Source organism: Bufo gargarizans, chromosome 1 (genome assembly GCF_014858855.1).
Source record: "Bufo gargarizans isolate SCDJY-AF-19 chromosome 1, ASM1485885v1, whole genome shotgun sequence".
Classification (NCBI taxonomy): Eukaryota; Metazoa; Chordata; class Amphibia; order Anura; family Bufonidae; genus Bufo; species Bufo gargarizans.
The window spans coordinates 65,746,974-65,774,551 of record NC_058080.1 but is presented as its reverse complement, the minus strand read 5'-3'; the positions used below and the strand labels follow the sequence as shown (position 1 = coordinate 65,774,551).

General features: G+C 44.2%; 1 protein-coding gene across 1 annotated transcript in view; it reads left to right on the top strand.

The window, feature by feature from the left end:
* Positions 1-778: 778 nt before the first annotated feature.
* Positions 779-27,578, top strand: part of SORCS2 (sortilin related VPS10 domain containing receptor 2) — an 896,202-nt gene continuing 869,402 nt past the window's right edge. The window contains exon 1 of the mRNA XM_044280630.1: positions 779-1,111. Within this exon, the coding sequence (XP_044136565.1) occupies positions 821-1,111 (291 nt within the window). The 5' untranslated portion in view covers positions 779-820. The remainder of the gene's footprint in view (positions 1,112-27,578) is intronic.

Here is a 27,578-nt window from a genome sequence, read left to right as displayed (position 1 = left end):
TTACATGTGCACTTGGCAGCTGAAGGCATCTGCGTTGGTCCCATGTTCCTATGTGCCCGCATTGCTGAGAAGAATGATGTCTTATTATATGCAAATGAGCCTCTAGGAGCAACGGGGCGTTACCATTACACCTCTAGGCTCTGCTCTCTCTGCAACTGTCACATCCCTGCACTTTGAATGACAGGGCCAGGCGTGGTCACCTTTACACTGCCTGGTCCTGTCCATCAAAGAGCAGAGGGTGCTGCAGTTGCAGAGAGAGCTGAGCCTCTAGGTGTAATGGTAACGCCCCCGTTGCTCCTAGAGTCTCATTTGCATATATTAAAACTTAATATTTCTCAGCAATGCGGGCACATATGAACATGGGACCAAAACAGATGCCTTCCGCTGCCAAGTGCACAGGGTTGTAAAAACAATATATATATCACCTTTAGAGTTGATTTGTTCAAGAGCATGGATTTCTGCATGCCCCTGTTTAGATGAATGGGACAGCAGAAATGTATAGTGCCAATCTGCCACATGTGAATACACCCTTGGAGTGCAGCAGAAGAAAGGTGACCATTAAAGGGTTAACGCGCCCATGCTAAGGTCCAGGTGCTGTGAGGTTATCCTGCGATGCACTGTACATGTCCTGGCACTCGTTCACCAGCAGATGGCGCCCGCAGTCCTCTCCCAGTGACAGCCTGACTTGTGAAAGCTGAGTGTTATCCAATGTAAGGAGGAAAAACCTCGCTTTGTTTGCAATCCCACCCTCTCTCTCCCAGTATCTCCCTATCTGCCGTCCACATCCCCAGCCTGTCACTAGCCACACCAGAAGAGGAGCATGCCACTTCTTCCTCCTCCTATGGGCATCCTGCGCTTTGCCAGCCTTTCCCTGCTGGTGCAGCTGGTCCAGGGCGCGGGCTGGGTGAGCCGGACCGGCGCGGGGACCCCACAGGAGGCTGGGGGCAGAAGTGATGGAAATGGGGGCACTGAGGAGGATACTGCCGCCGCTGGGCGCTATGGGAGGGATGCCAGCCACGACCACCTCTCTCTGCTCAGCACCTCGTTTGTGCTCAAGGGGGATGCGTCTCACAACCAAGCCATAGTGCACTGGACCGGCGAGAAGAGCAGCGTGAGTGCGAGGGGCACCTGCCACATGTGGTACCAGGGCTGATGGTGTACCCACCTGTGCCAGGGTACATGTCTGTACACTGCCAGAGTTATATACCCAGGTACATGTCTGTACACTGCCAGAGTTATATACCCGGGTACATGTCTGTACACTGCCAGAGTTATATACCCGGGTACATGTCTGTACACTGCCAGAGTTATATACCCGGGTACATGTCTGTACACTGCCAGAGTTATATACCCGGGTACATGTCTGTACACTGCCAGAGTTATATACCCGGGTACATGTCTGTACACTGCCAGAGTTATATACCCGGGTACATGTCTGTACACTGCCAGAGTTATATACCCGGGTACATGTCTGTACACTGCCAGAGTTATATACCCGGGTACATGTCTGTACACTGCCAGAGTTATATACCCGGGTACATGTCTGTACACTGCCAGAGTTATATACCCGGGTGCATGTCTGTATACTGTCAGAGTTATATACCCGGGTACATGTCTGTACACTGCCAGAGTTATATACCCGGGTGCATGTCTGTATACTGTCAGAGTTATATACCCGGGTACATGTCTGTACACTGCCAGAGTTATATACCCGGGTACATGTCTGTACACTGCCAGAGTTATATACCCTGGTACATGTCTGTATACTGTCAGAGTTATATACCCTGGTACATGTCTGTATACTGTCAGAGTTATATACCCTGGTACATGTCTGTATACTGCCAGAGTTATATACCCGGGTACATGTCTGTACACTGCCAGAGTTATATACCCTGGTACATGTCTGTATACTGTCAGAGTTATATACCCTGGTACATGTCTGTATACTGAGGGAGTTATATACCCTGGTACATGTCTGTATACTGCCAGAGTTATATACCCTGGTACATGTCTGTATACGGTCAGAGTTATATACTCTGGTACATGTCTGTATACAGTCAGAGTTATATACCCTGGTACATGTCTGTATACTGAGGGAGTTATATACCCTGGTACATGTCTGTATACTGCCAGAGTTATATACCCTGGTACATGTCTGTATACTGCCAGAGTTATATACCCTGGTACATGTCTGTATACTGAGAGAGTTATATACCCTGGTACATGTCTGTATACTGCCAGAGTTATATACCCGGGTACATGTCTGTATACTGAGAGATTTATATACCCTGGTACATGTCTGTATACTGTCAGAGTTATATACCCGGGTACATGTCTGTATACTGCCAGAGTTATATACCCGGGTATATGTCTGTATACTGAGAGAGTTATATACCCTGGTACATGTCTATATACTGTCAGAGTTATATACCCTGGTACATGTCTGTATACTGTCAGAGTTATATACCCTGGTACATGTCTGTATACTGAGAGAGTTATATACTCTGGTACATGTCTGTATACTGAGAGAGTTATATACCCGGGTACATGTCTGTATACTGAGAGAGTTATATACCCTGGTACATGTCTGTATACTGCCAGAGTTATATACCCTGGTAGATGTCTGTATACTGTCAGAGTTATATACCCTGGTACATGTCTGTATACTGAGAGAGTTATATACTCTGGTACATGTCTGTATACTGAGAGAGTTATATACCCGGGTACATGTCTGTATACTGCCAGAGTTATATACCCTGGTATATGTCTGTATACTGCCAGAGTTATATACCCTGGTACATGTCTGTATACTGAGAGAGTTATATACCCGGGTACATGTCTGTATACTGAGAGAGTTATATACCCTGGTATATGTCTGTATACTGCCAGAGTTATATACCCTGGTACATGTCTGTATACTGTCAGAGTTATATACCCTGGTACATGTCTGTATACTGAGAGACTTATATACCCGGGTACATGTCTGTATACTGAGAGAGTTATATACCCTGGTACATGTCTGTATACTGAGAGAGTTATATACCCTGGTACATGTCTGTATACTGCCAGAGTTATATACCCTGGTACATGTCTGTATACTGAGAGAGTTATATACCCTGGTACATGTCTGTATACTGAGAGAGTTATATACCCTGGTACATGTCTGTATACTGAGAGAGTTATATACCCTGGTACATGTCTGTATACGGTCAGAGTTATATACCCTGGTACATGTCTGTATACTGTCAGAGTTATATACCCTGGTACATGTCTGTATACTGAGAGAGTTATATACCCTGGTACATATCTGTATACGGTCAGAGTTATATACCCTGGTACATGTCTGTATACTGAGAGAGTTATATACCCTGGTACATATCTGTATACGGTCAGAGTTATATACCCTGGTACATGTCTGTATACTGTCAGAGTTATATACTCTGGTACATGTCTGTATACTGAGAGAGTTATATACCCTGGTACATGTCTGTATACTGAGAGAGTTATATACCCTGGTACATGTCTGTATACTGAGGGAGTTATATACCCTGGTACATGTCTGTATACTGCCAGAGTTATATACCCTGGTACATGTCTGTATACTGCCAGAGTTATATACCCTGGTACATGTCTGTATACTGAGAGAGTTATATACCCTGGTACATGTCTGTATACTGCCAGAGTTATATACCCGGGTACATGTCTGTATACTGAGAGATTTATATACCCTGGTACATGTCTGTATACTGTCAGAGTTATATACCCGGGTACATGTCTGTATACTGCCAGAGTTATATACCCGGGTATATGTCTGTATACTGAGAGAGTTATATACCCTGGTACATGTCTGTATACTGTCAGAGTTATATACCCTGGTACATGTCTGTATACTGTCAGAGTTATATACCCTGGTACATGTCTGTATACTGAGAGAGTTATATACTCTGGTACATGTCTGTATACTGAGAGAGTTATATACCCGGGTACATGTCTGTATACTGCCAGAGTTATATACCCTGGTACATGTCTGTATACTGAGAGAGTTATATACTCTGGTACATGTCTGTATACTGAGAGAGTTATATACCCGGGTACATGTCTGTATACTGCCAGAGTTATATACCCTGGTATATGTCTGTATACTGCCAGAGTTATATACCCTGGTACATGTCTGTATACTGAGAGAGTTATATACCCGGGTACATGTCTGTATACTGAGAGAGTTATATACCCTGGTACATGTCTGTATACTGCCAGAGTTATATACCCTGGTACATGTCTGTATACTGTCAGAGTTATATACCCTGGTACATGTCTGTATACTGAGAGACTTATATACCCGGGTACATGTCTGTATACTGAGAGAGTTATATACCCTGGTACATGTCTGTATACTGAGAGAGTTATATACCCTGGTACATGTCTGTATACTGCCAGAGTTATATACCCTGGTACATGTCTGTATACTGCCAGAGTTATATACCCTGGTACATGTCTGTATACTGAGAGAGTTATATACCCTGGTACATGTCTGTATACGGTCAGAGTTATATACCCTGGTACATGTCTGTATACTGTCAGAGTTATATACCCTGGTACATGTCTGTATACTGAGAGAGTTATATACCCTGGTACATATCTGTATACGGTCAGAGTTATATACCCTGGTACATGTCTGTATACTGAGAGAGTTATATACCCTGGTACATATCTGTATACGGTCAGAGTTATATACCCTGGTACATGTCTGTATACTGTCAGAGTTATATACTCTGGTACATGTCTGTATACAGTCAGAGTTATATACCCTGGTACATGTCTGTATACTGAGAGAGTTATATACCCTGGTACATGTCTGTATACTGAGAGAGTTATATACCCTGGTACATGTCTGTATACTGAGAGAGTTATATACCCTGGTACATGTCTGTATACTGCCAGAGTTATATACCCTGGTACATGTCTGTATACGGTCAGAGTTATATACCCTGGTACATGTCTGTATACTGCCAGAGTTATATACCCGGGTACATGTCTGTATACTGTCAGAGTTATATACCCGGGCACATGTCTGTATACTGTCAGAGTTATATACCCTGGTACATGTCTGTATACGGTCAGAGTTATATATGCTATATGTATATCTACTATACCTATTCTCACTTTCATGCCCATGCAGTGCCAGGGCTAAATGCCCAGGTAGACATCCATGTGCTTCTGAATGCTGACTTGTGTTTCCCTACTTTCCCAGTTGCTCACCTGCCTCCAGTCTGCAGGTGCCACTTCCAGCTCCTGTATCTTGTCTGTATTCTTGCTGAGCTAATGGTCTTTGAAAATGTTTAGCTGCTCATTTCCATTCAGGTGCCCGTTCACTTTGTACCCCTGAGCGGCTCGAGCTCACCTCCATGAGATTGCCATCCTTGGTCTGTACCCTGTGTTGTTGTCTTCTGCTCCATCAATCTGTGGTGACACTTGTCAGACTTGATGTATGATCTCCCTCTTCCAGTTAACTGAGGCTGATGGGCTGCTGCCGGCATTCCCTGGGGTCACCATTGTTTTTTGATGATTTGTTATGTACTATATATATATATATACATATACAGTGGATATAAAAAGTCTACACACCCCTGTTAAAATGTCAGGTTTCTGTGATGTAAAAAAATGAGACAAAGATAAAACATTTCAGAACTTTTTCCACCTTTAATGTGACCTATAAACTGTACAACTCAACTGAAAAACAAACTGAAATCTTTTAGGTGGAGGGAAGAAAAAAAATAAAAATAAAATAATGCGGTTGCATAAGTGTGCACACCCTTAAACTCATACTTTGTTGAAACACCTTTTGATTTTATTACAGCACTCAGTCTTTTTGGGTATGAGTCTATTAGCATGGCACATTTTGACTTGGCAAGATTTGCCCACTCTTCTTTGCAAAAACACTCCAAATCTGTCAGGTTGCGAGGGCATCTCCTGGGCACAGCCCTCTTCAGATCACCCCACAGATTGTCAATCGGATTCAGGTCTGGGCTTTGGCTGGGCCATTCCAAAACTTTAATCTTCTTCTGGTGAAGCCATTCCTTTGTTGATTTGGATGTATGCTTTGGGTCGTTGTCATGCTGAAAGATGAAGTTCCTCTTCATGTTCAGCTTTCTAGCAGAAGCCTGAAGGTTTTGTGCCAATATTGACTGGTATTTGGAACTGTTCATAATTCCCTCGAGCTTAACTAAGGCCCCAGTTCCAGCTGAAGAAAAACTGCCCCTTGGCATGATGCTGCCACCACCATGCTTCACTGTGGGTACGGTGTTCTTTTGGTGATGGGCAGTGTTGTTTTTGGCGCCAAACATATCTTTTGGAATTATGGCCAAAAAGTTCAACCTTGGTTTCATCAGACCATAACACCTTTTCCCACATGCTTTTGGGAGACTTCAGATGTGTTTTTGCAAAATGTAGCCTGGCTTGGATGTTTTTCTTCGTAAGAAAAGGCTTCCGTCTTGCCACTCTACCCCATAGCCCAGACATATGAGGAATACGGGAGATTGTTGTCACATGTGCCACACAGCCAGTACTTGCCAGATATTCCTGCAGCTCCTTTAATGTTGCTGTAGGCCTCTTGGTCGCCTCCCAGACCAGTTTTCTTCTTGTCTTTTCATCAATTTTGGAGGAACGTCCAGTTCTTGGTGATGTCACTGTTGTGCCATATTTTCTCCACTTGATGATGACGTCTTCACTGTGTTCCATGGTATATCTAATGCCTTGGAAATTCTTTTGTACCCTTCTCCTGACTGATACCTTCTAACAATGAGATCCCTCTGATGCTTTGGAAGCTCTGTGGACCATGGCTTTTGCTGTGGGATGCGACTAAGAAAATTTTAGGAAAGACCAACTAGAGCAGCTGAACTTTATTTGGGGTTTATTTAGAGGCACTTTAAGGCTAGGTCTACACGACGACATTTGTCGCGCGACATTTTGTTGCACCAATGTCGCGCGACAATTTTTATAATGGCAGTCTATGGTGTCGCACTGCAACATGCAACAGGCTGCGACTGCGACGCAACAGTCGCAGAAAATCCATTCAAGATGGATTTTTCTGCGACTGTCTCGTCGCAGTCGGAACATGTCGCATGTTGCAGTGCGACACCATAGACTGCCATTATAAAAATTGTCGCGCGACATTAGTGCAACAAAATGTCGCGCAACAACTGTTGCGCCCTATCTGTCGAGTGACTTTTTGTCGCGCGACAAATGTCGTGTAGACCTAGCCTAAATGATGGTGGGTGTATGGTGACTCCTATGTAACAGGATTCTGAATGTGATTGCTTAATTCTGAACACCGCTACATCCCCAGTTATAAGAGGGTGTGCACACTTATGCAACCACATTATTTTAGTTTTTTTTTTTTTTCTTTCCTCCACCTAAAAGATTTCAGTTTGTTTTTCAATTGAGTTGTACAGTTTATAGGTCACATTAAAGGTGGAACAAGTTCTGAAATGATTTATCTTTGTCTCATTTTTTTACAGCACAGAAACCTGACATTTTACCAGGGGTGTGTAGACTTTTTACATCCACTGTACAAGCTGCAGTACCGGTTTCTGATACAAGTAACTTCCAGATTGTTTCTCTTATTATTGCATTTGCTGTTGTTACATTGTATATGGTATACATTCAGACCACTGGCAGATTCTAACCAGAAATAAGTGAACGGCAGTGATTTCTATTGTCTGGTTCTGCTCTCTTGTATCCACTGATTTTGGGGTCAAGAATTGGACCCCCTGAACCAGGGAATATATGCCAGGCTTGAGTGGTGTAGGAGAACTCACGGGCAGGAATCAGCATGTGCTGCCACTCATTCTTCAAGCATGTTGGTTTGGTTTTGCTGGGGAACTTGTTGCTCACCAGCCATAGGTGAACTACAAGTGACAGCAGGCGCCGGTGATTAAAAACGTGGAATTGATCAAAATCTGGGAAAATGGCTTATTGTGCATAGAAATCGTTTTACATTGCAAGTTAAGATCAGTTTTCCAGTTATTTCTTAATGAATGGTTGGACTAGAGATGATACATAATGGGTGACGCTCAGCTCAGCATCCAAACATTGGATCCTTCCAGTGCCACCACTGGGGGGCAGGACTGGGGCAGGGGTGAGTGTGCCCCTTCAGATGTGGGGTCTACTGATCAGCGCGCGCCCTGGGTTAAAACCTACTGTGGCAGTGTTCCCCTACATATGGTTCTTCATGCCCTGACATGCCATAGGGGCATGATGGGAGTAGTAGTCTTGCCACAGCTGGAATTCTGTCCTGTGACGTAATCAGGTGACTTACGGGGGAATCTACAGGTCTTGTTGGGGGGGGGGGGGGGGGTTCATACAATGATTGCTCTACAGAAATGAGTATTTATACGGCTGTTACTTCTGATGGTTGTGACTGGAGATACTAAACGTACAGAAATCACAACTTATATAATAGAAGCAAAGGACATTTATAGAAGGAAAGGGCAGATCTATGTATTAGGAGTCAGCTAAACGTACTCACTCAATAAGCTAACAATAAAACACTATAAAAATAATAATAATTAGAGATAAGTAATAAACAATCCTGTAAGTATTATGTATATTTACTTATACAGTGACGTTTCTAAAATCTGTCATTTGATGCTCCATTACCTGTGGGACTAAGGCTGGGTTCAGACCTGAGCGTTCGGAAACGAGCGCTCTGTATGCGCGATTGTACGGGCGTTTACAATCGCGCATACAGAGATTGCCGTTCACACATTGTCGCGCGTTCCCGAATTTCTATGTGCGGGAACGCGCGACAAACGCCCAAAAAAAAGCTCAAGCACTTGTTTGAGCGTCGGGCGTTTTACAGCGCGATCGTACGCGCTGTAAAACGCCCAGGTGAGAACCATTCCCATAGGGAATCATTGGTTCTTGCCTGTTGTGCGTTTTACAGCGCGTAGGAACGCGCTGTAAAACGCTCAGGTCTGAACCCAGCCTCAAGGCAGAAGACTGAGAAAAGAGCAGCGCCGAGAAACTTTACACCTAGTGTCTTTTTTAGGCTGGTGTCACCCATAGGATTTTTTTTGCTGTTTTGGGATTTTTGCACCATATTTTAGGCAGAAAATGATCCAGATGTTGCATGGAAGTTTTTGGAAAAGACTAATGGCACTTTTTCACCCTTTGTTTTTTTTTTTTTTAACAGCATGCTCTGGGTGAGTGGGTGGGTCTTTTATTAAAGGTCTTTCCCCATAGACGTCTCCATAGTAAGAAAAAAAAAGCCTGAGAAAAAGGCAAGGAAAAAGTTGTGTGACACCCCTAAACAGCGCTTGCAAAAACGTCAGAAATTGGCCTCATGCACACGACCTTTTTTTTCCCCCCCGTTTTTTTTGCATTCCGTATAAAGTCCGTATACGGAACCATTCATTTCAATGGGTCCGCAAAAGAAAAAACGGAATGTACTCCCCGTATGCATTCCGTTTCTGTATTTCCGTTTTTCCGTTCCGTTGAAAGATAGAATATGCCCGCAAATCACGTTCCGTGGCTCCATTCAAGTCAAAGGGTGCATCCGTATGTCTTCCGTATCCATTCCGTTTTTGCGGAACCATCTATTGAAAATGTTACGCCCAGCCCAATTTTTTCTATGTAATTACTGTATACTGTATATGGCATATGGAAAAACAGAACGGAAAAACGGAACAGAAACGAAAACACAACGGATCCGTGAAAAACGGACCACAAAACACTGAAAAAGCCATACGGTCATGTGCAATTTCCTGGCATTTTTTTACAGGCCCCAAAAAATAAAAATAAAACAACGTGTGTGGCAGCAGCCTTTTTCAACAAAAAGAAAAAGAAAATCTGCAGGGGTCTTTTTGCGACTTTTTATACACCAGTGCATCATTATTTAGTTGCAGGGGTGTTCTTGTGCTGCGTTTGATACTTGGAAGTGGTGAGGCATGGCGGGGGCAGGACATTGGCTTCGATGAATTCACATACAAGTTTCCAGGCGTAAATGTTGATGAAATTACTCTAGTCAGTCACATGTTCCTTTTTCTGTGTTTTTTTTCTTTTTAAATGATGATTTCTAATCTATAAATTCAGTAACCTGTGGTATAAACTTCATACGTATTATTATCATTAGTACAATATGCCTCCTATGCTGTAAGTATATTATTATTAACAATAGCAATAATTAGTGTGGAGCGAAGCATCTGAATTGTAATTCGGTCCGAAATTTAGGAAAACTTCGATTCTAAATTAATACAAATTTCTACGTGCTTCGTGGTAACGAATCAGTTTTCCTAAAACGGTGGCTGTACGTGTTACAATGTGAAAATAAGTGAAAAACAAGCCTGGGAACCCATAATGCCGTGAAGCCAGCCAATCTGCAGATAGCCATCCCCTGTGATGTCACAGCCCTATAAAAGCCTGATCCCGTGCGGTCGCCGCCATTTTCCTCTGAGCTGAGCATAGGGAGAGACGTGACAAGACGCTCATGCACTAGGGACAGTGTTGCTGCAAACTGTTAACAGAGAGCGTAGGACAATATTGGAGAGGGACAGAGCAGGGAGACTGCAGGGTAAGTGCAGGGAGAGAGCAGGGAGACTGCAGGGTAAGTGCAGGGAGAGAGCAGGGAGACTGCAGGGTAAGTGCAGGGAGAGAATAGGGAGACTGCAAGGTAAGGGCAGGGAGACTGCAAGGTAAGTGCAGGGAGAGAGCAGGATGACTGCAGGGTAAGTGCAGGGAGAGAGCAGGGAGACTGCAAGGTAAGTGCAGGGAGGGAGCAGAGAGACTGCAGGGTAAGTGCAGGGAGAGAGCAGGGAGACTGCAGGGTAAGTGCAGGGAGAGAGCAGGGAGACTGCAGGGTAAGTGCAGGGAGAGAGTAGGTGTCACCGCCAGATCTCTGAGAAGTTCTGATAGACGTTCTTCAGTACCTCCTGCATCATGTTCTTTTGTTTTGCTTTCGCTTTGACATCTCTCCTCCCTCACCCAGCTGTCATCTATTAGCAGTGATTGCCTCCCTATATATCTCCTCCCATACTGCCTCACTTTGCGGTTTATACTACTTCCTGGATTGTGTTCTCTGCTTGAAGTTGCTACAGCTGGTTCTTCAGATAAGTCTATTTCTGTATTTGTTGTTTTTCTGTGGGCTTGATTCTAGGTGACCCTGACTCCCTCCGTATTAAGTGCAGGGAGCCGGTGGTCGTGTCCCCTCACTATTATAGGGTTTGCAGGTGTCACTCAGTCTAGGTATGTGGACATGCAACTTTCTATCATTGAGATCTTTGCATGGGCTGAGAAGACAGGGAGAGCTTCAGGGCTTTAATAGGGCTCACCCTTTTGTTCCTTAGCTTTGGATTAAGCCAGTCGGATCCTTATTTGTAACTTCTTGTTTTGTGTTACACCATCCGTGACAGTAGGGAAACTGCAAGGTAAGTGCAGGGAGAGAGCAGGGAGACTGCAAGGTAAGTGCAGGGAGAGAGCAGAGAGACTGCAGGGTAAGTGCAGGGAGAGAGTAGAGAGACTGCAAGGTAAGTGCAGGGAGACTGCAAGGTAAGTGCAGGGAGACTGCAGGGTAAGTGCAGGGAGAGAGCAGGGAGACTGCAGGGTGAGTGCAGGGAGAGAGTAGGGAGACTGCAAGCTAAGTGCAGGGAGACTGCAAGGTAAGTGCAGGAAGAGAGCAGGATGACTGCAAGGTAAGTGCAGGGAGAGAGCAGGGAGAGTTCAGAGAGAGTAGGAGACTGCTGAACTACAGACTCTGCTACAATTTATCGCTGTGTACATAACTGTGCAGTGCACCAAGAGTAATAGCTAATCTGTTCTATTAGCTGTAGAGTTACTGTACTGTCAGCATTATGGGCAGGTCTAATTTATCGCCCTGTACATAAGTGTGCAGTGCACCAATATTCATAGTCAATCTGTTCTGTTAGCTGCAGAGTTACCATGTCAGTATCACAGGTCACTGTTACTTTTAGGCAGAGTGGCCTGGGTATACTTCGTTACAAGTTAATTCGTAACGAATCAAATTTCTTGTAGAATTTTTCAAAAGTTCGCTCATCTCTAGTTATAATAATAAAAATGGCTCTTGATACACAGCTCCATGGAATTAATGACGCTTTAAAATAATTAATAAAATCCCCAGAGAGCCTTGTCCTATAAACTATCAAAAGTATAGGAAAGAAATAATAATGCAAACAGTCAATAATAATATAATGTTTAATAGACATTCACCGGACATTTTGTCTCACGTGGTCCTCGTGCTATTACTGATGCTTTTACTTTAAATGTTAGTTGTTAATTTTAGCAGTTTGCCATAAAGCAGTAATGCGCAACCAGCGCCCCTCCAGCTGTTGCAAAACTACAACTCCCAGCATGCCTGGACAGCCTACAGCTATTAGGGCATACTGGGAGTTGTAGTTTTGCAACAGCTGGAGGGCCGCAGGTTGAGCACCCCTGCCATAAAGCATATTGTGGTCTCAGCGCAATGAACGGTCCGTATAAGGTCAGCACAACCTGTAGGAATCAGGTCATGTCAGAAGCAGAACTCTCATCATCCTCTGGCACCGTCCCTATTAATGAAGCAATTAGAGGGCGTCGTTCTCTGTTACTAATTTGCCTGTTATGAGCCGGTAACTTTAGCTCCTCGGTCACCGTGGGCTCGGCGACGCGTCTAGTAGTATCATGTATAATAGATCAGGGCTACGCTAATGGAACGCAGCTTGTGCGAGGAGTTCACCAGACGTGGATCACAGGCCGCTCTCTTTGACCGTGATATCGCAGTTTACAAGGGGAAGAAAAAATAAATCAATTTTCTAAAATTAGACCAGAGAGCTGTAATCTGGGTCCTGAAAGAACTGGTCACGTGACTCCTTCAGTCATTAGCTTTGGGTCAACCTAATTAATGGGCACTTTATTCTGCACGGGCCCTGCAGGCCAACAAAAGCGTGACTGGTGCGGTATGTCAAATGGGCTGAAACGTTGATTTAGCAAAAGTACTCCTATCTGCATAATGCTTCCTGACCGCTGTGTCTTCATCCTCATAATTGCAAGAAGGGAGACGCAGATTTAACCCTGTGTTGGCTGGGAATAGGGAAAATGCCCAGTTATCTAAAAATGTGTTGATAGGACGAAACTCTCTGGGGATATTATAGTAACTTCCACTTTCTAATCGCCTTATAATGCAAAAAACACAGTTAGACCGGCACCTCCAAATGCCTTATGGCTTTTTCAGTCTTTTGCGGTCCACAAAAACGGATCCGCAAAAAATACGGATGACGTCCGTGTGCATTTCGTATTTTGCGGAACAGAACAGCTGGCCCCTGATAGAACAGCACTATCCTTGTCCGTAATGCGGACAATAATAGGACATGTTCTATCTTTGAACGGAGCGGAAATAACGGAAACGGAATGCATACGGAGTACATTCATTTTTTTTTTTTGCTGACCCATTGAAACGAATGGTTCCGTATATGGACCGTATACGGAACGCAAAAAATGGAACGTAAACGGGGGGAAAAAAAACGTTTGTGCGAACGAGCCAAAACAATATGGAAAAAAAGTGGGTATGTAGTGATCTAGTAGAAACGGTCTTGGTTAAGGAGTCGTTCACTTGTATGAGCGGTTCTGGATCTGCGTTGTTTGCAGTCTCTGAATCAGTTTTGTACTAACCATCAGGGCAGATCACGTGACTGCTACGGGGCCCGGTGCTGAACTCTCTCTTCTATTCTTGGCATAAATCAACAACATTTTCCTGGAGCCACCACTAGGGAGAGCTCAGTGCAAAGAGATTTTGACAGTTTCCATTGAGCTTAGTGGTAATTCTATAAATTACTATGCACTGAGCTCCCCCTAGTGGCAACTGCAGGTAGACAGTTTATAGTATACAGGGAAGATTTAGAGCTGTTATTTCTAAATGTATTTATACCAGTTGTCTGGTGTAAACACATTGAGAAACAGGAGTTCAAAAAGAGTGCCCTAGACCACCTGAATCACCTTTTCCTACATAGAATTTGGGTAAAGTGAGTGAGGCGTTAAGTGGAGAGGGGGGGGGGGGGGCTTACTAAGTTTTGCTATGGGGCTTTATAATATCTGTACACCCCTGATCTTAAAGGGTTCCTGTCACCAGATTTAACCCTATTAAACTGGCTAACATTAGCGATGTAATGTCAGCAGACGCTAACTCTACTATTCTTATGCTTACTGATAGCCCCCTTACTGCGCAATTTTAACTTTTATGAGGGAAGGGGGGGGGGGGGCGTTGCTCCTGCACCTAGAGGCTCCATTCTTCCACCTCATGTCACTAGGGTTGTTTCGATACCAAAATTTCAATTCGGTTTTGATACCATAAAAAAGTATTGTGATACTCGATACCATTGGATACCACGCAAACAAAATTAAACGCCAAAAAAATCCACATTTTATGGAACGTCCGGCCCATAATAGAACAGTCCTATCCTATTTTTGAGGGGGGGGACAAGGTGACTCTTTTTATTTCATAGTGTTCACCGCATAAGAGAGCTTTTTTAAGGTAAACAATGTAAACAATTCACTGACAGCAAGCAAGTATCTTAAAACAGAGATAAACTTCATATCTTAGAAAATTACAGAATATTTTGTTATTTCATGATTAAGGAGGTTGTCCATAGTAATTACTCTGTCACTGTAGGTCACACAAAGCATTTTTATTGGAATCATTAAAAAATGTTTACCTTTGTCTAGATATTGATGTTACGCACTGGGTATAGCGCCCCCTGGTGTTCTTTTGATTCCCTCTCAAAACGTCCACCTATTTTGTCCACTGACGACGCGAAGAAGCTGCTGCCAGTACGGTGATTCTTAGTCGCCGATCCTGTACGATAGCAAGGATCACTTCGACACCCGTCTGCAAGACAATCTGGGTGATGGGACTAATATTTGTGATACTGGACACGTGAGGTGGACATTCTATGGAGGAATCGACAGAACAGCAGGGGGCACCATAAGAAGTATGCAACAGCACACGGGAGCAATTTTTAACACATCACATCTGATGGAGTAAAGTGATATTAGGGTGCCCTCAAATGTGGCAGGATTTTCCTTTACAAGATCCGCAGGTACGGATTTTACAAAGTCGTATCTTTTGTTGAGGTTTTTTTTCTACGGATTTTTCCACAACTGACCAGTATGGATATTTTCTTTGTGAATTCCGATGCGGATTACATCTCCTTTGAAATGAATGGAAACATTCAGCTACAGGAAATCCACATCAAAACGTTATTTGCGTTCTGTTCCGCTGCAGGAATATTAACAGTACGCCGGTATTAACACTTTTCATCCCCATAAGCTAACATGCGGGATGTCTTTGTGTTGCGGTAAATCCCGCCACATATGAGGGCACCTTTAGGCTAGGTCTACACAACGACATTTGTCGCACCAATGTTGCGCGACAATTTGTATAATGATAGTCTATGGTGTCGCACTGTGACATACGACAGACTGCGACGCGACATTCGAGATGGATTTTTCAGCGACTTTCGCATCGCAATCGCAGCATGTGGCATGTCATAGTGCGACACCATAAACTATCATTAGAAAAATTGTTGCGCGACATTGGTGCGACAAAATGTCATGTTTCAGTGTAGTTGTGCCCTATGTGTCGCACGACTTATTGTCGCACGACACATGTCGTGGTGTAGACCTAGCCTTGTAGTGACAGACCGTGTAGTGTAGACCTAGTAATTCATGTGACAACCCCTTTAAGCCTCATTTCCATGAACATAGAATACCCTCAAACCCCTTTGGAGGGCAGGGTGTATAAGGCCTCTTTCAGGCTACTTTCACACTAGCGTTCGTCGGTCCGCTCGTGAGCTCCGTTTGAAGGGGCTCACGAGCGGACCCGAACGCTTCCGTCCAGCCCTGATGCAGTCTGAATGGATGCGGATCCGCTCAGACTGCATCAGTCTGGCGGCGTTCAGCCTCCGCTCCGCTCGCCTCCGCACGGACAGGCGGACAGCTGAACGCTGCTTGCAGCGTTCGGGTGTCCGCCTGGCCGTGCAGAGGCGTGCGGATCCGTCCAGACTTACAATGTAAGTCAATGGGGACGGATCCGTTTGAAGATGCCACAATATGGCTCAATCTTCAAGCGGATCCGTCCCCCATTGACTTTACATTGAAAGTCTGGACGGATCCGTACGAGGCTATTTTCACACTTAGCTTTTATATGCTAATATAATGCAGACGGATCCGTTCTGAACGGAGCCTCCGTCTGCATTATTATGATCGGATCCGTTCTGAACGGAGCCTCCGTCTGCATTATTATGATCGGATCCGATCGAACGCTAGTGTGAAAGTAGCCTCACACGGGCGTCATGTTTTTTGCCCGGATAAGATGCGGGTGCTTTGCGGGAAAATGCGTGATTTTTCTGCTCGAGTGCAAAACATTGTAATGCCTTTATAATGCCGTGAGAAAAATCGGCATGTTTGGTACCCAAACCCGAACTTCTTCACAGAAGTTCAGGTTTGGGTTAGGTGTTTTGTAGATTGTATTATTTTCCCTTATGACATGGTTATAAGGGAAAATAATAGCATTCTTAATATAGAATGCTTAGTAAAATAGGGCTGGAGGGGTTAAAAAAAAATACATTTTTTTAACTCCCCTTAATCCATTTGATCGCGCAGCCGGCATCTCTTCTGTCTTCTTCTTTGCTGTGCACAGGAATAGGACCTTTGATGACGTCACTGTGCTCATCACATGGTCCAATCACATGGTTTATCACCATGGTGAGGGACCATGTGATTGGATCATGTGATGTGACGTCACCACAGGTCCTAAGCCGGCAGCTCAACATTACAGAAGAAGACAGAGATCCGCAACTACGCGATCAAGTGGACTCGGTGAGTTAATATTTTTTTATTTTTAACCCCTCCATCACTATTTTACTTTGCATTCTGTATTCAGAATGCTATTATTTTTCCTTATAACCATGTTATAAGGGAAAATAATACAGATCGGGTCCCCAGCCCGATCGTCAGCTAGCAACCATGCGTAAAAATCGCGCCGCCTCCGCACTTGCTTGCAGACGCTTGCGATTTTCACGCGGACCCATTCACCTCTATGGGGCCTGCATTGCGTGAAAACCGCACAATATAGAGCTTGCTGCGATTTTCACGCCACGTACAAGTGATGCGTGAGAATCACAGCTCATGTGCACAGCCCCATAGAAATGAATGGGTCCGGATTCAGTGCGGGTGCAATGCGTTCAACTCGCGCATTGCACCCGTGCGGAATACTCACCCGTGTGAAAGGGGCCTAAGTGATACATAAAAAGCACCAGTCATGCCCTTTAATGGGAACAGAGCGCAAAATAAAGCAAGACTCCATCTACTGAGCCCTCCAGCCAGGAGGAGCAATAATTAAGATAAAGACCTGATGTCAGCGGAGAGCGCAGCTCTGTGACCCTATGACGGCTCGCTGCTGTGTGAAGTCTGTGTGTGTGTGTCAAGCAATTATCTCTCGGCTATCGTGTGGACCTCTATCAGTCTCCATTACATGTCGGATCGGGGCTACATGTAGAGATTTATGCTCACAGTCCACTTATCATCACATTGTGTGCAACTGCCAAATCAATCATCATCCTAAAAACTTCTTTGTGTGTCACGTTGCCTAGCAACTATTGTTGTCTTCTGTGAGTGACTACCCTTTCACTATATGGAGAAGTGGCAAAGGGCGCCTGTGCAAAAACTCTGAATGGCAAAATGTCAAGTGTCACTGTCAGCTGTGACTATTCCACCGGTGCACCGTCTAAAGGAGATTTTCTGGGAGTTTTACACAGGTCATCAGTATCTGATTGGTTGGGGTCTGACACCCGGGACCCCACCGATCGCTGCAGCGCCGCAGCCTTCTCTCAGCTTTCCCTAGACCATGTGACGTCACATTCATCGGTCACATGGCCTAGACGCAGCTCAGTCCCATAGAAGTGAATAGGGGTGAGCTGCGATACCAAGTACAGCCACTATACAATGGACGGCGCTGTGCTTGGTGAGCTGTGCGAGCGCCACTGCCTTCTCAAACAGCTGATCGGCGGGGGTCGCAGGTGTTGGACCTCGACCGATCAGATATTGATGACCGATCCTGAGGAGAGGATAAGTCATCAGTATAAAACTCCCTGAAAACCCCTTTAACTATAAGGAAGCCACAGAAATAATCGATACAGTCTTTTACATGCAAACCAGCAGTGAGTGCGGTAATGTTTATTTTTCAAGATGGTGGATCACCTTTCCTACTGTACAGATTCCTGGATTATTGCTCCGCTGCTGGGTATATGTAGCTACATGCAGTATACAATGTACTACCTCTCTACTCAAAGAAACCTGCAACTCCCAAGATATAAAATAAGACATAGCGCAAGCAAGAAAATTCAAAATTATAGGCCTCATGCACACGACCGTTGTTTTGGTCCGCATCCGAGCCGCAGTTTTTGCGGCTTGGGTGCGGACCCATTCACTTAATTGGGGCCATAAAAGATGTGGACAGCACTCGGTGTGCTCTCCGCATCCGTTGTTCCGTTCTGTGGCCCCGCAAAAAAATATAACATGTCCTATTCTTGTCCGTTTTTGCGGACAAGTATAGGCATTTCTACAATGGGCCGCCTGTTCCGTTCCGCAAATTGCGGAAGGCACAAGGGCGGCTTCCGTCATTTGCGGGCCGCAAAAAATGGAACGGTAGTGTGCATGAGGCCATATGCTGAGAGCTGCAGCAGAAAGGATATGCCCCTTGAGCTGTGATAGAGGAGAGCTGCAGCTGAAAGGACACGCCCTCCCCTGAGCTGCCAGCTTGTAATATATATAGCACAGCAATTGGAGCAATGAATGTGGCGATCTCTGGATCCATGTGAGGTACAGGGCTGGTTCTAGCTTTGTTAGAAAGAGATTACCATGTACTAATAGAGGTCTGATATTCATTTTGTACATACATTATGGGATATGGTGTTTCTTTTTATAGTACAGTGTTTTATACTATTATCATGTTTTCCTCGCTCGATGTGATGTGATGTAGACATGTCTGGGTTGTTTGAGTCCAGGGCTTGGAGGTCACTGATCTGGCGCTGGCTGTGATTAGTAAGAAACGGCGGTCCTGCTATGTTCAGCATGATGATCCTTTGTCGGGTGCCATCTTTGTTATAATTATTCATAGAGCCTTTCATGCATGCTCGTCTATCTCTGTCAGCATTGACCTGTTTCTGTAGTTACGTGTTCGCTCGGGGACTACCTTCCGAATGTGTACCCTTGTTTCTTTAGTCTTTTGCACATTTACACGGATCATGTCCTTTATGTGCTTATTAACAGCTGTCTAAATATTTATTACCATCATTTTCAGTATTTTATGTTGTGTCTTCAGGCAGTGTGCTGCAATCTGGATACAAAGCCACATTAGAACCCACCATAGTCGAATATATACTACTATATAATGCCTCCGCTAACGCCGCCTAAAATATAGTAATGCCCCCACATAGTAATTATTTACCATTTATCCCATCACACAATAGTTGTGCCCACATTGTGCCCCTTTCACAGAAGTTGTGCGCACGTATGTACCCCCTTCACAATAGTCATGCCAACATGTTCCCCCTTCACAGGTTATACCCAGATATGTGACCCCTCACAGTAGTTAAATTTTTTTTTATCTGGGCTCCCCAGCAGCAGCAGCAGTCAGGATGCTGTGGCAGGCGCAGCACTATGAAGTGCCTTTTGCGCTGTGGCATTACAAGAATTTTGATCTTTCACTTTTAGTCTAACCAGACTGTCTATTACTCTGTAATTCCTCTAGCGCCATTCTATGGAAACAGGTTTAAAGAGCACACCAAATGCTTTAAAAACCTTCTTTATGAACTTCAACTTTTTTTCATATATAACACTGCCGCCTCCGCAGCAGATAGTCCATGTACAAAACACGTGTTGAAAAGATATCACAAAATGGCGGTATGCAGTTAGCAGTAACTATTTGCAGATTGGTTGAGTATGATCTGGTATGGTTGTATGCAATTTGGATTGCAATATGTTTGTATGGTATTTGTAGTAGTTCACAGTTTGCAACTGTAGCTTGCAATTTGTATTTGTACTTTGCAATTGCTATTTGGTGGAACTGTAAGTAAACACACATATAACTGGTTCAATATACAGTTCCAATCAAAATACTAACAACAGGGACATTATATAACTGTTTTAAATACCTATTTTGGCCTCTCTGCTTCCATAAAAACACAGCTCTCAGTGGAGTGAATATCTCTTCAGCTCCTGTCTCTGGTGAATAATGATTCTAGCAGCTCCTGCTAGGGGAATTCCCAGACAGGCTGTGTGTGAGGCTGGCTGTGATTGGTGAAAACTTTTGCTGTGTGAGAAGCTGGCTGTGATTGGTCTAGACTTCTGCCCAGCAACAACAGATTAACACTATGCTTTCTGTTGTTTCTGCTGTGTCACTGAGCTTAACTTACACTATAAAATGAATCTCAAAGGCATATTATCTTTTCTGCTTCTGTGAACACAAAATATAACAGTTATATGACATCCAAAACATGATGTCACAGTAAATAACTCTGCTTTTGTCTTTAACACATAAACATAGGAACTGTATTTAGGTTATTGGCAGGTCTGGCTATATACACATATAAGCTATACTAGCAACCTAGGACAGGTCTTAGCTGGCCAGCTACAGATGCACATCAGCTGTGTAGGAGGAGCAGAGGTTGACCGCCTGCCTGCCCCCCCTTTGAGAGGCCCAAAAACCAAAGTTAGACCTCATGCACACAAACGTTGTTTTGGTCCGCATCCGAGCCGCATTTTTAGTGGTTTGGATCCGGACCTATCCAATTCAATGAGACCGCAGAAGATGCGGACAGCACCCCATGTGCTGTCCGCATCCGTTGCTCTGTTCTGCGGCCCCGCAAAAAAAAAAAATAGAACATGTCCGGACAAGAATAGGTGTTTCTATCATAGGGCGGGACGTTCTGTTCAGCAAAATGCGGAAAGCACGCGACTGGTATCCGTGTTTTTGCAGATCTGAAATTTGTGGACCACAAAACATAGCATGGTCGTGTGCATGAGGCCTTATGGTGCTGCCATGCATAGTATTGTGTTGTACACTTTTTTATTTAAAAAAGTCCTCAAGAATTGCCTAACGTGGTTATCATTTTTATCATTTTTTTTGGGGGGGGGGGCTTTTTTGAGGCATTTTGTATTTGAAATTTTTCAATGATGTTTTTTTTTCATGCCTGCCATATATATATATATACATACATACATACATACCTTCCTGTAATGTCACTTCCGCGCAGAACAGTATGGATAAAATACATTGGTATCAAAAACACCATTAGATGCAACACACACTGGTGATTGTGTTTTTTCAGGCAGGGCAAATTAAAACAAAAAACAATGGATAGCTATGGGGTAAAAGCGCTAGACATTGAGGAAAAAAAATGCTACATCCAGATCATGCTGCAATAATGGGTTTTCTGGGGTTTTAATATTGATGACCTATCCTCAGTGTAATTACACGGCTCACCGATGTGATGTCGATTGTGAGCAAGTAGACAATAAAGGGAAGGCTGTGCTAGCCTTCTATACAAACAGCCAGGCGTCGGACCCCCTCCGATCTGATATTGATGACCTATCCTGAGAATAGGTTATCAATATTAAAATCCTGGAAAATCCCTTTAAAAAAAATTCCTTTAAGCCAAAACCACACCAAAAGTCTGTTTGTCCTGACCTGAGTTTAATATTTACCATATATTTCCATGCAACATTTGGAACTGGTGTTTTTTGCCTAAAAAACGTGCCCCATAAAATAATAAATATAGAAAAAAGCACCAAAATCGCAAAACCTCTGAAAAAGGATTTATCAAGCTGGTGTAAAGTAGAACTGGCTTAGTTGCCCATAGCGACCAATCAGATTCCACCTTTCATTTTCTAAAGGAGCTCTGAAAAATGAAAGGTGGAATCTGATTGGTTGCTATGGGCAACTAAGCCAGTTCTACTTTATACCAGTTTGATAAATCTTCCCCAATGTGTGTCTGTGGGACAAAAAAGGATGGAAAACACCATTGACCTAAATAACTCCAAAGTTAAAAAAACGCCACTACCAAAACACACCTGTTCCCATAGACTTCCAAAACGCCTAAGAGCACTTTCACATCAACGCTATTTCCATTCAGAGCAGAGGAATTAAAATAACGCAAGTGCCGATGCGGCACATGACTGACAGAAACACTGCCTAACAGATCTCATTGACTATTCTGGGATCTGTTCGGTTTTCTTTCAGGAGAACATAGGGGGTCATTTATCAAACTGGTGTAAGTAGAACTGGCTTAGTTGCCCATAGCAACCAATCAGATTCCTACTTTCATTTTTTAAATTGGAATCTGATTGGTTGCTATGGACAACTAAGCCAGTTCTATTTTACACCAGTTTGATAAATGACCTCCATAGTTTTTTAGCGGAGTAAAAAGTTCTGCATGCAGGACTTTTCTCTCCGCTATTTTTTACAAACTCTTTGACAGAGCCTATCAGTGATTGCCCGTTCGCATTGTTCGCCTGTGAACATATGCGGGCTGCCATCTTTTTTTTTTTTAAGTCCGGCGAGGCAGAGGTAAGTCCTTACCTGTGCCTGTGCCTGTGCCGCGAGCCGGTCTGAAAACAAATGCGGTCACCAGGAGCAGGCATTTCCGAGAACAGCCCGATGAAGGCCCCCGGTGGCTGTTCTCGGAACTGCCTGCTCCCGCTGACCGCACTTGTTTTCAGACCGGCTCGCGCACAGGCACAGGTAAAGGCTTACCTGTGCCTCGCCAGACTTGTGAAAAAAGATGGCAGCCCGTATATGTTCGCGGGCGAACAATGCGAACTGGCCATCACTAGAGCCTACAACACAGTGAACATGCCCTAAAAAACACCCAAAAAACGGTGCCCCCGGCCTCCTAGCAAAACTGTGACTGACAGCTGTCTGCTCAGTAGACCATTGTGAGGAGTCCCATTCGGCTATTGTCTGTCGCTTCAATAATCCCCTCCAATCTCATGTATAAGGGCTCATGCACACGACCGTATGTATTTTGCGGTCCGCAAAACACGGATGACATCTGTGGGATGTCCGTGTTTCATCCGTTTTTTTGAGGATCCATTGCAACAATGCCTGTCCATGTCCGCATGAATAGGACATGTTCTATTTTTTTTTGCTGAACGGACATGCGGACATACGCATACGGAATGCACACTGAGTCATTTCCGTTTTTTATTTGCAGCCCCATTGAAATGAATAGTTCCAAAAAAAACGTAATGGACACGGACAAAAAATACATTTGTGTGCATGAGGCCAAAAGCAATCTCGCGTAAACCGCCAATATTCCTGCCTGTGATGTCAGTACCGGACGATGCTTGTAATCACACGCGGTGGAAACGCCTGCAAAGGCTCCATTTATCCGAATGGACCTTGCGTGTGTTACGGAAACAACCCACTCACATGTATGGGAGGGATGTTCAGGTGCAGGGACTTTTTGCAATAGATCTGCCTCATGTGAACATGCCCTAAAAGTCGCTGATCTGTGTCGGGGACGCCGGCAGCAGAGCAGGTGTCTATTTCCTGTGTCAGTTCTGGAGTTTAGGAAAATAAACCTCTCGGGTTAAAGGTCTCCAGCACTAAAAACACTGAGGGTCCTGGGAAAAATGTGGAGACTTGGGCGGCACTGTAATTTAGCATCCCCTGTACGTGTGATGTAATTATGGGGGTGTAATGGTTTCCGGCAGTGGATAAGAAGTACAAACCCACCTCATTTATCTTAGGGAGGCTGGTGTCACACAGATTATTATTTTTTTTCCCTGACGTTTCTGACGTTTCTATGTTTTTTAGTGCATTTTTTGCATTTTTTTTTAATAAAAAACATCAGCTCCAGATATTGCATGAAAGTCTATGGGAAATATTAAATGCAGGACAAACTGTTATTTTTTTGTAATGGTGTTTTTTCACCCTCGAGGTGCGTCTTCTGCTTTTGTTTCAAATCACCGCATGCTCTGGGTCTGGTGTTTTTTCCTCATTATGTGGCATTTTTTCCCATAGACCTCCACTGTTTGTTTTGTTTTTTTTTAGCTTCAGAACAAAACAAAACATACATACAAAGTGTGTTCACGTCAAGGTTGTTTTTTTCATTGCATTTTTATTAGCAATGCTTTTTTCCCCATAGTGCTCTACAGAGAAATTGACATCACAGGGGGGCATATATTTTCCTCTACGAAAATGCAAAGCATGCAAAAAAAGCTGTAAAAAATGTCACTGCTAATACACACTACATGGGCAATAACGGGCCAAAAGTGCCTCAAAGGGTTTGTCCGGTTTCAGGAGGAAACCGTACAACACATGATCCACCTGCAATAAGGACTAGATCATTACTTGCCTGACCGCTCCTGCATTACCTTTCCAGTTCTTCCGGCAGGGCTCTGTTTACCCGGCTGCAATCGTGACTTCACGTGAACGTGATTGGCTGCAGTGGTGACATGTTGTCGATGTGACATCACTGCTACAGCCAGGTAAGAACCGGAGCGGTGCCGCAGGATGTTTTAGGTAACTAACAATCTATTCTCTTTACTGCAGGTGGATCAAATGTGCTGTCGGGTTTCCTGAGCAAGTCAGGCGTTTTATGACATCTTTTTTCTTTTTTTTGGAGGGCCCAAAAAACACTTGTCACAATCAAAAAGTATCACAAAAAGCGTATTGCAAAAGCAGCTTGCGCTTTTACCAGGATTTTCTGCATGCAATTCCACTGTAGAATTAGGCAGGTCTTACGCTGTGTAGCCATACCCTTAGCCATGGGAGCATGGACCATAGACCTTACAGGGAAATTCCCTGGTGGTCCAAAGCCCAGGGGGCCACTTAATCCCTCCTCATGGACGTCAGCAAGGTACATAAAAACCTGATGCTCTCTGCACTCATTAATATAGGAGCATCAGGCACTTATGCACCTGGCCAGTGGTCTCAGGCGCCCTCCTGAATTCAATGATATTTCCGTCCTCAGGACGATGATAGAGCTTCATACTGTGGTGCAGGCAGTAGTATTTTGTGCTACACTGTGGTATCAATTGCGCAAACTTTTGCAACTTTTTTGCACTTGCTTGCGCAAAAGTTTGTAACTTTTTCAATTTTTTACACCACTACAGTTTTGCAATGTGGGTGGAAAGGGTGTGGTTAGCTGCAGTGATGGCCAGTTCGCAGTGTTCGCCAGCGAACACATGCGATCTGCCATCTTAACTGACAAGTCCGGCGAGGCACAGGTAAGTCCTTACCTGTGTGTGAGCCGGTCTGAAATGAAATGCAGTCTCCGGGAGCAGGCAGTTCCGAGAACAGCCTCCGGGGGGCGTTCTCGTAACTACCTGCTCTCGGAGACCGCATTTGATTTCAGACCGGCTCGCGCACAGGCACAGGTAAGGACTTACCTGTGCCTCGCCTGACTTGTCAGTTAGGATGGCAGATCGCATGTGTTCTCTGAGATTCTCTAGTACTCCCGGCTCTGTATTTTACTGCTTCCCGTCAGGCAGCTCAGCTGACCGCTCCTTATCTCTGATCTCCTAAACACTATCATTATAGCTCAATTTTTATCTTACTGATAAATAGTGTTGAGCGAACTTGTGTTTTAAAGGGAGTCTGTCACCAACCTGACCGTTTTCAAACAGGTGACATTGTTCAGTAGGGCACAAAGACATGACACAGATGTTACCCGTGTTTAGTGCCCAAGTTCCTCCACCTCACTCACTAATGAGCCGTCGCAAGTGCCCAGGGGCGGAGAGTTTTCTGAAAGTGCCCAAGTTCCTCCGCCTCACTTGCGCCTAACTCCGCCCCTCAGTAAGCTCAGGCCAGCCCTGTGGCTCTGTGACATCATATTTCCCTATAGGCTGTTCGCGCATCACTGCCGGGCTCGGGCATGCACAGTGTTCAGCCCACTGTGGTCAGAGGCACAGAGATATGCACCGATTTCACGCCAGTAACTGGTGCATGCACACTCCATATCCCTGTCCCTCTGCCCACAGTGGGCAGAACACTGCGCATGCCCGGGCCCGGCAGTGATGCGTGAACAGCCTATAGGGAAATATGATGTCACAGAGCCACAGGGCTGGCCTGATCTTACTGAGGGGCGGAGTTAGGCGCGAGTGAGGCGGAGGAACTTGGGCCCTTTCAAAAAACTCTCCGCCCCTGGGCACTTGCGACGGCTCATTAGCATATGATAAAAACTACTTTTTGGGCGATTTGAAGCATCAGAAGAACTAAACACGGGTAACATCTGTGTCATGTCTTTGTGCCCCACTGAACAATGTCACCTGTTTGAAACTGGTCAGGTAGGTGACAGACTCCCTTTAAAACACAAGTTTGCTCAACACTATTTATCAGTAAGAAATAAATTGAGCTATAATGATAGTGTTTAGGAGATCAGAGATAAGGAGCCGGTCAGCTGAGCTGCCTGACGGGAAGCAGTAAAATACAGAGACGGGAGTACTAGAGAATCTCAGAGAAAGGGGCTCAAAAGTTTTAATAAAGATCAACTGAAAAAATAATTTTTAATCTTAAAATGAGTACAATGCAATCATAAAAAAGAAAATTTACAAAGGTGTCCGTAGCCTTTAGGCTTGAAAATCACCATGCAAACACTACTACATTATGGGACTAGTGAAGGACTAAGCTAAATCTACATGGAAGATACAAGCGCTTTCTATTTGTGGCGCTCCACTAATAATTTTTCCTCCCCTGATTCTGTAGCTTTCTATTTCTGGAGGCAGGTAATTATAAGACGTAGCTGGCAGCTGCAGTCAAGAAATTACGTGAAGCTGAATGAAGCCGTCCATTATCATCAAATCCTGACTTATCGTCCTATTTCTGCATAGCTGCTCCCCTCTATGAGCAGCCCATCAAACAACCCTCCATATCTCGGCTAAGTTGACTACTTGTGACAGGGAGACGAATCCTGAGATATCGCAGTCGTGCCTGAATTCTTAGGTTTCATGGCTTCTCATACCCGACCATATAATGGATCAGTATCAGTTCTGTGTGCCATCTAAAGTTAACCTTTGCTTCTTTTTTTTTTTTGCACCTTCGTGTGAGGCCGTATTTTCCCACTGAGGTTTTTTATGTGCGGTCCACGTGCCACTGTATGGAAAAAATGTGGCATGCTTAATTGAACACCATTTTTAAGATGGAAAAAAGTTGCTCATTGTATCGAGATCCGAAGAACGAAATAGCTTGAAAAATCGATTTTTCTCTGCGGATTTGACGCAGATGTTCCTGCAAAGGGTGAAATCCACAGATGATATCCGCAGTATGAAGGCCTCTAAAATTCCCACTGCAGGTCACTTTCCACTTTTTTTTTTTTTTTGCTATGTGTGGATAAGATTTCTTAAAATTTCATCCACTTTGCCCGGTACCGTAAAATGCTGCTGATGCACCGCACTATAAGCAGAGATCTGGAAAACCATTAGAAATTGATACAGTAAATTTATTGTAAAATTGTGTAACATTTATTATTTATTTTTTAATTATTTATTTAGAATATACTAAGGATAAAATGTATTTGCTGAATACCCTT